This window comes from Lissotriton vulgaris, chromosome 9 (genome assembly GCF_964263255.1).
Source record: "Lissotriton vulgaris chromosome 9, aLisVul1.2, whole genome shotgun sequence".
NCBI classification, from domain to species: domain Eukaryota; kingdom Metazoa; phylum Chordata; class Amphibia; order Caudata; family Salamandridae; genus Lissotriton; species Lissotriton vulgaris.
The window spans coordinates 945,615,391-945,631,267 of NC_141697.1; the positions used below are offsets into that span (position 1 = coordinate 945,615,391).

The 15,877-nt window shown below is 52.5% G+C and overlaps 1 protein-coding gene across 1 annotated transcript in view; it reads left to right on the plus strand.

The window, feature by feature from the left end:
- MST1R (macrophage stimulating 1 receptor) overlaps nucleotides 1-15,877 on the plus strand; it is a 397,230-nt gene that overhangs the window by 275,906 nt on the left and 105,447 nt on the right. Inside the window, exon 9 of the mRNA XM_086938800.1 lies at nucleotides 15,630-15,800. Within this exon, the coding sequence (XP_086794926.1) occupies nucleotides 15,630-15,800 (171 nt within the window). The remainder of the gene's footprint in view (nucleotides 1-15,629; nucleotides 15,801-15,877) is intronic.

Here is a 15,877-nt window from a genome sequence, read left to right on the forward strand (position 1 = left end):
CCCGTAACTCGAGCCGCTGCTGCATGATGATGTAGGACAGCACGTGGCGTTGCATTCCCCGATCCCGGTCCTCCTCCGGGCCCCGGAACACCCTAGCTACGTTCTGTGTAAGGACCTGCAACTGCGCTGCGAGATAATACAGCTCGAGGTCGGGCACAGCCATGCCCCCTTCCAGCTTGGGGCGAAGTAGCGTGCTCAGGGCTACTCTACGGCGGCCATGCCCCCAGAGAAAGCCAATTATCATCGACCGCAGTTCTCTAAACACCCCCTGGGGAATCCAGACAGGCAGCGTTCGGAAATAATAGAGGAAGCGGGGGAGCGCCACCATTTTCAACAGTGCTATCCTGCCCAGGACCGACAGCGGGAGGGTTGACCAGAAAGACAAGCTGCCCCGCAGCGCCCGGACACAGCGGCCAATGTTGCCCTCCAATAGGTCCGCAGCCGCGTGGTAAATGCGGACACCCAAATAGGTGATGCAAGAGGGTTCCCATACTACACCCAAATCGCTGCTAGGGGCTGGCGATCCCGCTCGCAGCGGAAACACCCAGGTCTTCGCCCAATTGACCTTAAGGCCCGACAGCCGGCCGAACTCAGACAGCAGATCCATCGCTCCAACCAATGTCTCCGAGGTGTCAGCTGGGTACAGGAGCAAGTCATCCGCGTATAGCGATATATAATGCCACTGCCCGCCACTAACTATCCCCGCGTATCGGTCACCTGATCTCGCATGGACCGCCAAGGGTTCCATTGCCAGGGCAAACAATAGGGGGGAGAGAGAACATCCCTGCCGTGTTCCCCTGCCCACTGGGTACGCCGCAGACACCAGTCCGCCCAATCGTACTCTCGCCGTCGCCGAGGTATATAAGACCCTCGTCCACCTCCGAAACCTCTCGCCCATGCCAAACCTCTCTAGCACTCCATCCAGGAAAGGCCATTCCAAGCTATCAAAGGCCTTCTCGATGTCCACGGACAGAACCGCCGGTGCTCCCTCCCTGTCCAAGATGGCGTCCATTATTCCCACCAGGCGGCGGATATTCAGCGCCGTGCTCCTCGTGGGTATAAACCCGGCCTGATCCCTGTGTACCAGACCCGTCATGTGCGGGGCCAGCCTGGTGGCCAGGATTCGGCTCAGGATCTTATAATCCACCGTCAGCATGGACAGCGGGCGATAAGACCTCACATCCGCGGCATCCCGGCCAGGCTTGAGGAGCGGTACAATCAAGGCCTCCCGCATGGACCCAGGCAATGCCCCCGTCTCGAAGGCTTCCGTATACACCACCAGCAGCCTGGGCGCCAAGCTATCCACATATTGTTGATAGAATTCAATTGGCAGTCCGTCCACCCCGGGCGTCTTGTTGCGGGCCATATGTTTGATGGCCACCCGTATTTCCGTGAGCGTGATCGGGCTACCCAGCTCCCTCACGTCGTCCACGTCCAGGACCGGGAGCTGCCTCTCCCCCAGGTATTCCGCGATGTCCTGAACCCCCACTCCTAGCTGACTCCGGTATAGTTCCTCATAATACCCCCTAAATCGTTCCAATACCGCTGCCTGGGAGTACACCATCTCTCCCTGCGCATTATTAATGCCGAGAATCGGGCAGCCCCTAAGTTCCGGGTTAGCTAATCTGGCCAAGAGGGTGCCCACCTTGTCCCTTTCTGCATGTGCCCTGGTGATGTACTGCCTATAGTCATAGCACCTCAAACGTTCCATCTCGGTGGCAACCACTTCCTTCGCCTCCAACAACTTGGCCTGTAGACCTGGCCTAGCCGGCCTGCGGCGCTCCAAGTCCCTCAAAGTTTCTTCCGCTTTCATTAGGTCATTCAGCACAGTCGTACGAGCATTCGAGAACCTACCCAAACACACCCCTCTCACCACCACTTTCATTGCATCCCATTCAATAGACCTACTCGCAGCCGTGCCCTCATTCACTCCGAAATAACTATCAATGCCTTGCCGAACCGCATCGCTGAACACAGAGTCCTCTAGCGTCTCCGGCCGAAGCCGCCATGTTGGTATCACTGAGCGCTCTCTCTGCCACTGAATGTGCACCAATAGGGGGTTATGATTGGATATAGTCCTAGCCAGGTACTCCGCATGGGTAATCAATGGGGCCAGGGATCCCCCGCAAAGCACCAAATCGATCCTGACATGGAGATCATGGAGAGCGGAATAAAAGGAATAATCCCTGGTTCCCCTGTGCCGCTCCCTCCAGACATCCAGCAACCCCCATCGTTCCTGCCAGTCCTTCCTGTGCGCGGCCAGCCTGCGCACCGGAGAGTCTACTAGGGGGGGATGGGACCTGTCCAGAGCAACATCCGTAATCGAGTTGAAGTCCCCCCCTAACACTATCGGACCCGCCAGGAAAGAGGCCAAGGACCCCGAGAGACTATCAAAGTATCGGCCTTGGTCAGTGTTCGGTGCATAGACACAGCAGAAAACCACATCCCGTCCATATAACCTCCCCTCCACCGCCACAAACCTGCCATCCGGATCTACTACTTGATTCAGCACTTGAAAGGGTATCCCCGCCCTCACCCAGATCAACACCCCCCTGGCATACGCTGAGTAAGTGGTGCCAAACACCTGGCCCCGCCATCTTTTCTGCAAGGCAGCGCACTCTTTTTTGGTGAGATGAGTCTCCTGCAGCATAGCAATCTGAACCCCCCTGCGTACCAGATATGCATGTACTTTGTGACGTTTCACCATGGTCCGCAGCCCCCGGACATTCCACGTTAGGCATTTCAAGTTAGGTAATGTCCCCATTCCAACTTCGTACAGTCCGAATCAAATAACAAGGGTCCATGGCCCCCCCATTGCAGTTGCCCTCCCGAACATTCCCAAAACTGAAACACTTCCCAAACCCCACTCCCCAGGACAGAGCACACGAACCCAATGGCCGCCCCCATCCAAACCTTGAACCAACTTCTCACACTCTTACCCTGTGGTCTCCACCACAGTCGACCTTAAGGGCCCAAGGGGGGTGAGTCGCCGCCGACCCCAGCTAGCGGAGCCCGCGCCCCGCACCTTCATCCCCTCCAATGCACACAGCTCCCCCTCCCGGCAACCCGCCCTCCATCAACAGGATATCACCCTACCATGAAGTCCCGATCTAGTCCCAGTTCTATCTCAGCCGCAGAAAATACCATCCGATGTCTGTGGGGTCACTATCGGCCCCTTCGAGCTTTCCGCCTCTGAAAGTTCCTCTCCTGTTCTGCTGCCTTCCCCTCCCGAGTCCGTTCCTGCCCGTTCACTGTCCTGTTGCGACCCTGTAATGGCCGCCGTCGCTGCGAGCGCATCCCTCTTCTCCGCCGCCATTTGAGCCTCCCGTTTCTCCCGCTGGCGCCTGTTGCGGGATCTGATGCGTTGTGACTGCCTCACCCGGGGCTGCTTGGGTTGGTCTCGCCTACTTTGGTGTGATCTGTCCGTCCCCGCTCTATATGACTCGAGCCATTGCCAAACTTCGTCCGGAGTCTGGAAGAAGTGCGTAGTGCCGTCCATAATGATCCGCAGCTTGGCTGGGTAGAGCAAGGAGTACTGGATGCCTTCCTCCCTGAGCTCCTTCTTCACAGCGAGGAACGATGCCCTGTTCTTTTGGACCGCTTGAGTGTAATCCGGGAAGATCGTTACCTTACTGTTCTCCACCTCATACGGGCCCGACATCCTGGCCCGCTGGATGAGAAGATCCCGGTCCTTGTAGTGGAGGAGCCGCACCACCATCGGTCGGGGGGGGCGGCCAAGCCCCGGCGGGCGAGCAGGCACCCGGTGAGCTCGCTCCAGAGTGAAAAAAGGAGTAAGCCCCTCCGGTGCCACCACAGTACGGAACCAGTTCTCCATGTAGGCCACCGCATCCTCCCCCTCAATCCGTTCCGGCAGGCCTACGACCCGCACGTTGTTCCGTCTATTGCGGCCTTAGGCATCCTCCGCCCTCCGTTCCAGTGAGTCCAGTCGGGCCAAAATGTCCATGATCCTGTGCTCCGCAGTCACCACCGATGGCTTCAGGTCCAGCAACAGCTGGTCATGGTCCTTGACCCTGTCCGCCAGCTTCGCGTGATCCGCGCGTAGCAGCCCCAGGCCCGTGGCCACTTGGGCAATGTCATTGTGCAATGCTTCCTTAGTGGAGGTGATCGCATCAAGGATGGCATCCAAACGCCGGTTCAGCCGCTGTTCCTGATCAGGCTCCGGGGAGGGACTCTCACTCAGCCGAGTTGATGTCGCCGGGTCCCCCTCGCGACTCCCGGGCATCGGCCCTCCGATCGCCGCCATGCCAGGGTGCTGCGTCACAAGTCCTGTCGCCCGTTTTGCGATTACACCCGTGGTTCCGTGCCGGTCTCCGGGCACCAGGCAGCGCAATGTCCCCGCCGACGTTCTCAGGAACAATGTCCAGGTGGACGGGCTCCGTTCCGTCACCCCCCTCCGGCCTGAGGGGGGAAGGATAAGTCTCAGGGCGGTGGCCGACGAGGGTCCCCGAGCTCCTGGGTGAATCAGGTCAGCGTCCCCTGGTCTCAGTACACAGCACCGCCAATCCTAGTGCCTCGGGCAGCCAAGTGCAGGATCTCTTGCCACTCGGCGACAACTTGGTTCAGGGCTGAAGTTCGGGACCGTCCGACCTCCTCGCCGCCATTTTCTTCTCACCCTCGGCAACACCTCGGCCGCCTCTTCTCTCGATCTTCTCGGGGCCAGCAGTCCCCCAGCGACTCACCGATTGCGCCCAGCTATCCCCTTACACTTCAGAGGGCAGGAACGTCGTCTTCGGGTCGCCTAGGGTCCCGAAAACAGGAGAATTAGCGGGATTCCGCGCGGAGCTGCGAGCTCACGCCGCCATCCCGATCGGCGTCCAAGCCACGCCCCCGTGACTTTGGTCGTTGTCTCTCTTTTTACTGTTTTTTTTGGAGTATTCTGGACGGATACCTGTTATATTGAGTTCTACTGCCTTCCTTCTCCGCATTTGCGGCCTAACCATTGCCCGCTTTTACTTTTGCTGGTGCGGGGGTCATGTCTTTATTGAGATGAGTGAGTGCGTTTTGTTTCTTGGGGTCGGTATGGCACCGCAGGATGGTGCTATCTGGTGTTGCGCTCTGGGCACCCACCCCCCGCGCTGCGCCTGGGGCCGTCTGACACTTGTTGGCGCGGACACTGGCGTGGCGTGAGGGAGTGGTGTCGTGCACCTCTGGAAGGTTCCCCGGAGGGTGTGCCCCATGTGTACCTTTGGTTTGGATTCTAGTCCTATGTTGTTTGACTGGATGTGTGTTGGGGAATGGGGGGGGTGGGGGTGCGTATGGCCTGATGGTTGGGGTGGTATCAGGTGGGTGGATGGGGTGGGAATGAAGCTGTCCATGTTTGTTTGCCCAGGACCCCTGGGTCGATATGAGAGGTGCTGCTGTTGTCTGGGTGCACAGGAGTGGTGTCGCGCCCGCTATCTAGGCTGGTCCGCTTCTTTATCTGGCGGAACTGATCCTGGGGACCGTGCTTCCGTCCATCTTGGGCCCGAGTGCACCGGCCGCCATCTTAGGCTGCCACGTGACGGGGTGCGCTATGTAATGGGAACACGTGTGCGAGTTGCGGGTTGCGTAAGTTGGATTGGCGGCGTGCGGCGTGCAGTATGCTCTGAGTGCTTGTTGCATGGATGGTTTGGCTGGGGGGGGGGGTTGTTGAAGTTTTGGTTGAATGGTTCGGAGATGGCTGGGGAATGTGTGGAGTGTATGTGGGGGGCTGTCCGCGCCCTAGGGTATGGACCTGTCGCTGGCTGTTGCTGGTAGTTGGATGCCCTGTATTTGGTTATTGGGTCCCATGGGGCCCTGAAACTGGGTAATGTCGACCGCTGTTATAGATCAGATATCGATTCTATCCTGGAATGTACGGGGACTTAATGATGCCAGGAAATGTCGTAGTGTGATCCAGTACCTGGACAGGCATGCTATTCATGTTGCACTCCTCCAGGAGACGCATCTGCGTCCCGCTCCTTCCCCCAACTTTGGCGGGAGGTGGGCTGCGGCCAAAGGGTTTGCTTCCTATTCTTCTTATGCTCGAGGGGTTGTCGTCCTTGTTAAAAGATCGCTCTCATTTCAGGAACTGGGATTTGTGGGGGACCCTGAGGGGTGCTATGTGCTACTGTGGGGGCGGCTTGGGCAGAACACTGTACTGTTTGTTAATTGCTATGCTCCTAATGTCGATACGCCAATTTTTTTTGTCACTTTGTGGGGTCATGTTCTTGCTGTGGATGCCACTTACATTGTGTGGGGGGGTGATTTCAATTTTGCATTTCAAGCCCAGTCGGACAGATCGGAGGGGAGTCCTCAGTATAATGTACAGGCTAGAGAAGTATTGCGTGGGATTGTGGAGGAGGCTGGGTTGGTCGACAGCTGGAGGTACGCCCACCCTGCCACCAAGGAGGGCACTCATTACACCACACATGCTCGTTCATGGGCGAGACTGGATTATGTGTTTCTCTCTAGAGGGTTGGCAGCTGGCCTACGGGAGGCTACACATCTGGCTCGGACGTATTCTGATCACTGTCCGGTGAAGGTTGTTCTATCCGTCCCCGGGCTGCATAGGCCGCGCCCACCTTGGCGTCTATTTCCGACTGCTTTGCTTGACCCGGTGTTCAAAGAGGAGCTTGGTGCAGAGGTAGAGGCATTCTTCCCTAGAAACAAGGGCTCTGTGGACAGCGTCGAGGTCATATGGGAGGCGTTCAAGGTTACGATCCGGGGTGTCACTATTTCTAAAAGCTGTGGGGTACTTCGACTGATTGTTCGGACCCTCGAGAGCTTGGAGGCTGACTTGCGAGACTTAGAACGCAGGATGCAGGTTGACTCTGATCCCGATCTTCTGGCGCAGTTCCGTACTAAACTCTCCGAATACGAGGAGGAGGCCGCTAGAGAGGCTAAGCATAGGGGGAAATACTGGACGGCGAGGCGATACTGTGAAGGGGAGCGGCCCGGTAAGGTCCTCGCTGCCCTTACTAGACATCCAAGGCATGGGTCGGACGTGTTGGAATTGGTGTCACCGGATGGCACTCGCTGTCGGGACACTTCGGAGATTCAGCGTACTTTTATTGACCATTATGCACACCTTTACGCGACACAGCAGACGGGTGAGACTCGTTATGGCGGATTTCTTGATGAACTGGCACTTTGTTGGTTATCGGATGGTCATCGGGAGTTCTTAGGCAGGCCCCTAGAGGTGGATGAGGTCAGGACTGCCATCATGTCTCTGTCTAATGGGAAGGCCGCCGGTCTGGATGGCCTTCCTGCTGAATTTTATAAGTGTTATGTGGACACCATGGCCCCTGTTCTCCGTGAGGTTTTTGAGGAGTCCCTGGAGGAGGGACGTCTGCCGGGTTCCATGCAGGAGGTCGCCATTACGTCGCTGCTTAAGCCGGGTAAGGATCCGCAGGATGTGGGCTCCTATAGACCCCTCTCATTGCTCAACTGCGATGTCAAAATTCTCGCGAAGGTTTTGGCAGTAAGACTAGCCGAGCTCATGCCCGTTATTGTATTGCCTGACCAGTCGGGATTTGTGCCCGGCCGTGCTACATCCCACAATCTTCGCACCTTGTTTTCGCTTGTGTCGACCATTGCTCCTACTGTCCCGGTTGCTGCTATCTTTCTTGATGCCACAAAGGCGTTTGACTCTGTTGAATGGGGCTATCTTATTGATGTTCTTTGTCGGATGGGTTTCCCCAGGATCTTCATCTCATGGGTTAAGCTCTTATATACCGATCCGATGGCGAGGGTAGTGGTGAATGGGGTGTTATCCCCCTCGTTCCCTCTTACGAGAGGGACCCGACAGGGATGCCCCCTCTCGCCCCTCTTGTTTGCTATAGCCATTGAGCCGCTGGCCTGTAGGATTCGTCAGTTTCACCAGCAGAGCGCCTTTAATTGTCTTCAGCGACAGGTCGGTATTTCGTTATACGCCGATGATGTTACGCTCTATGTCAAGGACCCTGAGAACAACCTTAATTCACTCTTAAGGGAGCTGGTTGCTTTTGGGGGTGTCTCCGGTGTCCATATCAACTGGCGGAAGTCTCAATTTTTCCCCCTCACTGCTGCTGTAGCTAGATTTCCCCTTGACTACCCTCTGGAATGGTGTGATTCGGAGTTGCGATATCTCGGCATTGTCGTGTCCTTGGACAGAGAAGAATCGATTCGACTTAATTATGGTGTGGCTATTACTAAACTTGCAGACGATGTCACCAGGTGGATGTCCTTGCCTCTCTCCATGGCCGGTAGGGCGTCCCTTATCAAGATGGTAGTTTTGCCTCGCTTTCTTTACCTCTTTCAAAACCTTCCGTATCATCCTGGTGCTTATTTCTTTCGCAGACTTCGTTCTGAGCTCATTCGGTTGTTCGGGGGGGGCAAGCAGCCACGGTTGGCTTGGGCTACCCTTACGTTGCCCTATGCTGATGGCGGTTTCGACGTCCCCGACTTTGAACTTTATTATCTCAGCGCTCAGGCGCATTACGCTTATCACTGGATGCGCCCCACGCCGTTTATGCCCCAAATTGCTGCTGAACATTGGGTTGTCCACCCGCTCCCATTGGAGGGGATGGTTTTGGGCAAGGTGTCAGATGTGGAAACGCCTCGCACGACGGTGACGTGCACGGTGGATGCTTGGAAACGGGTGGCTCAATTGCTGGGCGTTTCCTTTCTTTATTCGCCGGCCTTGCCTCTGTCTTATCATCCTGATTTGTCGCTGTTGTTGGAAACGGGGTTTCAACGAATGTGTAGGCGGCTAGGTATCCTCACGTGGGGCGACTTGTTTCATGAAGGTGCCTTCCGTACGCAGGCTCATTTCTTCGGAGCGGCTGCTTGCTCCCCGCTGGAGCTGTTCTACTTTGTCCGCTTGCGGCAGGGCATGCGTGCTCTGCTACCAGACTTCCCTTCGGAGCCTGGGGTTACCCTCCCCCTCCACGTGCTGTTGGTTTCAGATGGGCGACACCTGGTGTCGAAATTATACGGGGCTATTCGCAGACAGCGTTCGGTCCCGGCCAATCGGGTGCGCGAGCAGTGGGTTGCCGAGTTGGGTGCTCCTATTACCGACGAGCAATGGAAGTACTGCTGTGGGCTCACGGCCAATGTTTCCTCTAGTTGTCGCCTTAAAATTATCCACTACAAGAGTGTTCAGAGGTACTATTATACCCCGGCGAGGAAACTACGGTTTCATTTGGCGGAGGATGACAGGTGTGCTAGGTGTCGTGCGGAAGGCGCTGACTTCCTGCACTTGGCTTGGAGTTGTGTGGGGGTGTTAGAATATTGGACTCAGGTTCATGTAGCCCTGCAGACTATGGCGGAGGATGGGGTGGCATTTGACCCCTTAGTGATGTTGCTGGGCTACTCTAAGGACGTGCCTGCCTCTCACCGTAGGTTTGTTGACGTGGCCCTGCTGCTGGCTAAGCGTAGGGTTGCTTGTTGCTGGGGTCGTGGCAGGGTGCCGCGCTTTCAGGATTGGTTGACTGACCTCATATACTGTCAGGATCAATACAATATCTATTCTGACCTGATGCCTGTCAGATGCAGACCGAAGGACTTTTGGAGCCCGCTCCAATTGTACCTACTAACCAGAGCTGCGCAGGACTCTGATTCTGAACTCGGGGACCGTGAAGGGATTGGTTGATGGCAACATGGTGGGCTGGGATTTTACATTACACCTGCTGATCTTCCAGTATCGGGGGGAGAGGCTGAGCCGTCTCCTTGACATGCGAGTTGCTGGGGACTGTAGTTCCCCCTACGACTAGTGTGTGGCTAGGAATTGAAATCGTATCCCTGTAGGGCACCATTATTTTATGTGTCCCTTTTCTCTGAGTCTCCTTTGTTTTATTTGCTATACGCTAACAGACTGTGTCCATACTGTATTGTCTTATTAGCTTGCCTGAACATGCTGGATCGTTGCCCTCTAATTTGCACTGTACGTTTCGATGTTGCTCCTTGTATTGCCTGGTATGCTGCCCCGTACTTGCTTGTATCTCATTTTTTGGCTCTGACGTACCATTGTAATGGCCATATGTGATTGTATGTATTGTGTATGCACTTCCCTTGACCCTGCTTGTCTCCAAATAAAGGTTTAAAAAAAAAAAAAAAGGATGGGTAATATCTCTAGGCATCCTTCACAGATACAAAGGTTCTCCCACTACCACAATGACCAATCTACTTCCTATTTCCCATTTGGAAAGGAGTTTTGCACACCAGTGCATTCTCGGTGGAGCATTTGACCCTTACCTGATCTCCTAATAATGTACTAGCACTTAGTCTGTCCTAAGCATTCTTTATTCTTTTTAGAGCTAAAATATTCTGACAGCAGGAAAGTAGCACCACTCTTCGGGAAAATAGCCAGCGCTGTCTTGGTATAAAGCTATCTCTTTGCTCCTTCTAACATCATCCATTTCTTTTCTGCAGTGGCTCCCACTCATATTAAATAATTTGCAGACTCCAGTTGGTTCTTTCGGTTAGCTATATTATGGGTATGATCAACTAAACTTAAACAATGCCTGGAGTTTACTCTAACACTATGGTTTGGGTTTCTAGCCTCTCGCTTTGTTTGATCTATATCATTCTAAAATGGACATTATCTCTCATACAATCTGATGCCCTGGATTCTCCATATTAGACAAAGCGGCCTTACATCACCACTCCTCCTAACAAAAGCTGGCCTCCATGGTGTGATCTTATTCCATACCCCATAACTGCTAAAAGGATTTTAGATAACTGAACTGTAACTTAACTACCGGTCAGTCTGGTTAATCTATCCATGTGATGCAAATCAAGTTTTGTTGACTTTTTCAAATCCAAAGTTATGAATTAAATGCCATGGCTTGTTTAATAGAGCAGGAATAAGTGTCCTGGTGCAGAGCCTGCTAGGAAAATATGCAATCTAGGGTTCCTTGTTGCATTTTGAAAACAGGTGATACAAGTATATACCGTGCCTGCTTCAGATTTCTGTATTATGTTCAGGAGACTAGCACTCAGATAGTTGTCGTATCATATCGACATTCATGGTAATTTGGGAATATTGACACCAATCCCTCGTGTAAAGCCTATTCGTCAGGCTTCAGCAGCCGTCAATATACTAGATCTCTAGTGCAAAAATAAAACTGGAAAGGCGGGGTGCCGTGGTCCACTCTTTTTTTACCTACACTTTGTGGATTCTACTAACAGTTATTTTCTGACAGTTCCATTTGTTTAAATCACTTTGCCATTTTATTGGCAAGTGCAAATGCTTTTTACAAACTAGCAATGGGTTAGAGATCCCCCATATAAGTGCCCATATCAAATGAATATTCCTAATAGTTAAAGGTGGTGTTGCTCCACTATTGCAAAACTGCATCCTCCTCTAGTCTTCTTGGAGGACACTTATGCTTTATCGCTATTCCCAGTTGCTCAGACAACTAGGTGGTGTGCTCGTCTTCAGTTTTTACACTGAGATCACTTCTGGGATGTTTAGAATGAGTGCAAATAGTTAAAATCATTCATTTCAAGCAGAATCCTTGTGTTTTGGCAAAGGTCACCATATACCGCTGCATATTGCACCTGATTTTAAACTGCACAGTTGCTTTTTAAATGAATGTATAGCGCGACTTCAGTGTGTTAGCTGCACTTTTTAAAATATAATCTTACCTGTTCTGGGGGCTTGCTTATTCCGACCCGAGGCTTGTGCTCGATTTCCTCCTTCCCGCCCGGTCCGACGCAGTGATTAGCACCGTTGCGCGGAGGGCGAGGAAGGGTAGAGACAGGCACTTCCTGTTGGGTGGAGGCCGGTTAGCGGTCTAGCCGTCATTCCCTGCTGAGTCTTTCAGGACTAAAAGGCTCATGCTCAAGCGACCGCGCGCAGTGGGCGCGCCGCCGGAGCGCCTCGTCTGCGCCCGTCCGCGGCCGTACGGGGACCGGGGCCAGAACCCCTAGCCGGATAGTAGTAAGAATACAATATAACGTGGCGGAGCTGCAGGCATTGTGCCCCCTTATAGCTAGCGATTGCAGGCACAGCATGATGGTCACTCAAGATGATGCCTGCAGCCACTGCTCGTTCAGGTGGAACATTGATCACATAAGGCAGTTAGGGAGAGATGGACTCTGCTGTGGGCTACTGAATTGTAGATCCCTTAGTAAACATAAAATTGAAATCTCTGACTTGCTCTCGGACAGAAAGCTTGATCTCCTGTTTCTCACGGAGACCTGGCTAGACGCTGATTCTGAGCCAGATTTCCTAGAGGAACTCCCCCCAGGCTATGCAATAGCCAGAATTGATAGGGCGACAGGCAGAGGAGGAGGGATAGCGGTTATCTATAAACCTCCCCTTGAATGCTTTCTTGAACCATTCACGATATGTGAGAGTGAGGCGGGCTCCTTCACGCTCAACATTAGCCCCAACCTTACGGTGAAAGGGCTCTTGGTCTATAGACCTCCTTGCCCCCCTACACGTTTTTTGCCCAGTTTGGTTGAGGGTATCGCCCATCTGGCTTTAAGACATGATAAGTTTTTAGTACTGGGCGATCTGAATCTTTATTTGGAGGATCCTTTGATTAAGGGGGCAGCTGACCTACGCCAGGATCTTCTGTCACTCCACCTGAGCTTGAAATCCTGTGCCCCTACACATCAGCACGGACACTTACTTGATCCTATGTTCGCTAGCTGGGAGAATGTAGGAGTAATCACCCCCCTCCCTGTTCCCTGGTCGGATCATTTTCTGGTCCCCTTTGTGGTGAGGGTGCCAGAGATCGGAGGCCAGGAAAAATATACTTGCAAGCACCCACGCAGGAAATGGAATAACTTTGTGCGGGATGATTTTAACAGAGCGTTGACCTTGGGCGGGCCCCCAGGTGGCACAGATAGCACAACTGCCTGTATGAATATGGAGAGGCGTACAGATAACGCTCTTAATACGGTGGCCTGCTGCTCTCTAAAAAAAACTGATGGGCAGGGCACATAAATCTGCACCTTGGTTCACCACAGCTCTGCATCTCGCAAAAGCTGAATGTAAACCCCTGGAGAGGCAGTGGAGAAAAGGATTTTTGTGCCAGGATAGATTGAAATATAGTGAGGAACGAAAAAAATACTATGGTCATATTAGGCGGGCTAAAGCCACCTACTATCAGGCCAGAATTGGGACGGCGGAAAACTCTACAAAAGAACTCTTTTTAAAATATACAAGGAGATTTCTTTTAGTGGGCTCGGTGAGTCATGCAACCGGATTGCGAATAATTTTTCGGAGAAGGTGGAGAAAATCTACTCATCCTTTTCAGGGACTTTAAGGAGGGGCATGGAATTTGAGGAAATGGCTGGAGAAGCTGAGGCAGGTCGGAGACTGAACAATTTCATTATTCCCTCCCCGGAGCCTCTCAGTAAAATCTGTCTCAGCATTAAGTCTGGCTCACCCAGAGACCCTGCCTCACCTAAATTGCTGGGCGAGAGTTTGGAGATTCTTGAGCCGTATATTAGGCATGTCTTGGAGGTCTCGTTTAGTTCGCACACGATGCCAGGGAGTTGGAAAAGAGCTATTGTTCTATAAGTCCAGAAGAAGCCGAATATTAGTCAAGACATACTAGAAAACTTGCAACCTATCTTACTTCTGCCATATCTGGCAAAAGTAGCAGAGAAGGTGGTAAATCATGACACATATTGAGGAATCTAGCCTCCTACATCCGTCTCAATCTGGATTCCGGGCTAGTCATTCCACGGAGTCTGCACTACTGCTTGCCACAGAATCCATCAGACAGGGGCTGACACTGGGCATACTATGCCCCTGATTAGGCTGGACCTGAGTGCCGCCTTTGACACTGTAGCCCATTACACCTTGCTGCAGTGTCTGAATAAGGGTGGTGTCTCAGGCCCGGCCCTGAAATGGCTGAAATCCTTCCTGGTAGACCGTAGTTTTCAGGTTAGACAAGGAGCACACTACTCCAAGGACATCAAATTGGAGCAGGGTGTGCCTCAGGGCTCTGCCCTGAGCCCTACCCTGTTCAACCTGTACATTACTCCTTTGGCGGAGATAGCACAGGGCTTTGGAATTGGGGTTGTCTCCTATGCCGACGATACCCAGCTGGTGATCTCTCTATCCCAGGCACCGGACGCGGCAGCCTCTAATTTCAGGACATGCATGCAGAAGCTTGCCTCCTGGATGGCTAAGAACTGCCTGAAACTTAATGGCAACAAGACAGAGGTGCTTGCGGTAGGGGGTGATTCGTCTGGCTGGACATCGGCTTGGTGGCCTCCGAGTCTGGGCCCTATCCCCATACCATGCACCCAGGCAAAAAATATTGGGGTTTGGCTGGACTCCACTCTTTCTTATGAAGTGCACATCAGACGTGTAGTGGGGAAATGTTTTGGAGTCCTCAAAATTTTACGTAAAATGTTAGATCTCCTTCCGATAGAGGCTAGAAAGACGTTAGTGCACGCCCTTATTACATCTCGCCTAGACTATGGCAACATACTCTATCTTGGCGCCACTGCTAAATGTCTTGGGAGATTGCAGGTTGTACAGAATGCCGCCGCACGGCTGGTACTTATGCAGCCTAGGAGGGCTGCCTCTAAAAGAGCCCTGGATTCGCTGCACTGGCTTCCAGTAAGGAAAAGAGTGATGTTTAAGGTATTATGCACTTGCCACCGCATCACCCATAACGCTGGTCCTTCATATCTGAGGAACCGTGTCACCAGCTATGTGCCTGGAAGGTCCCTTAGATCTAGTGGGACTGGCCTTCTGAAAGTGCAGAAGGTAAAAAAGGCCAGAATGGGAGGCAGATCCTTCCGGATTCTTGGCAGCTCAGAACTGGAACAAACTCCCTTTAAAACTCCAGATGGATTTCTCTGAAGCTAATTTCAGGAACGCGCTTAAAACATATTTGTTCTCAGGTTAGCCAGGTGGGCGCCTTGGACCGCGGTTTGGGCCGATACCACTTCTCTCACCCCAGCGTGGGTACACGCCGGGATGGCGTTACCATGCGCTTTATAAATCCCTTTATTATTAATTTATTATTATACATATTCCACATACATAGGATATATGCGTAGATCCACAGATCCTTCATAGCACATTTTATTAAGTGAGGTGGGGAAGTGGTGGGAATTCTTTATAGGTTTATAAACCCTAAAGTGGGTTCTCCCATTCACACAAGGCTTGCTCCAGCTTTATTTGGACAATCCAGTCTTATTGCCCATGCTGGGGCTGACTTTAAGGACATTACAACAATCACCTCATCATAGTGTGATCTAATCTAAATAAAAGCCTGCTGGGGGAAGTCTCAATCCCCTTTCCAACATGAGGTCTCAGCAGCTGCTCCCTTCTTTGATAGCTTCTGCTGCCAATGCATGTTCGTTATTACAGGGTCGCTCTTGTTGCTGCCCACCACTTTAAGTGCAGCTCCAACATGTTTACTAGCTCCATCCAGACTGTTTCAGAAAGTTCTACTTCCTTGTATGATTTCTTCTTAAAGCTTCCTACATCAGTAGAACCTTGCCCTTCAGTAGTTTCATGAAGAGCTTTGTTCGGAAGATGGATGTCCGATTCCCAACTCATGCACACCTCACTTCCCTACTAGCCTCATGCTCTTATAATGTTTCATTCCACATTTAGTCCCCATTTGATACACTTTTCTATTGCCCAATAATGAGTTAGACCTTGTGGTTGTTTTTCTTCTCCATAGTGATAACCAGGAGGAAGTGATCCGCTGCATCTCCCCAGTTGGTGGGACGCTTCCTGCAAGTGCTCCAGTAGTCGTATGGATTGATGAAGCAGAATGTGCCTCCCCACAGACCTTCCAATACCGTCCCAACCCCACCCTCATCAGTGTCTCCCCGAAATGCAGCCTGTCTGAGTAAGTTATTAATGCATAGTAATGTAACATCAACATTTGTAGTTGATCTCATCTATACAGGACATGTTCAGAATGAG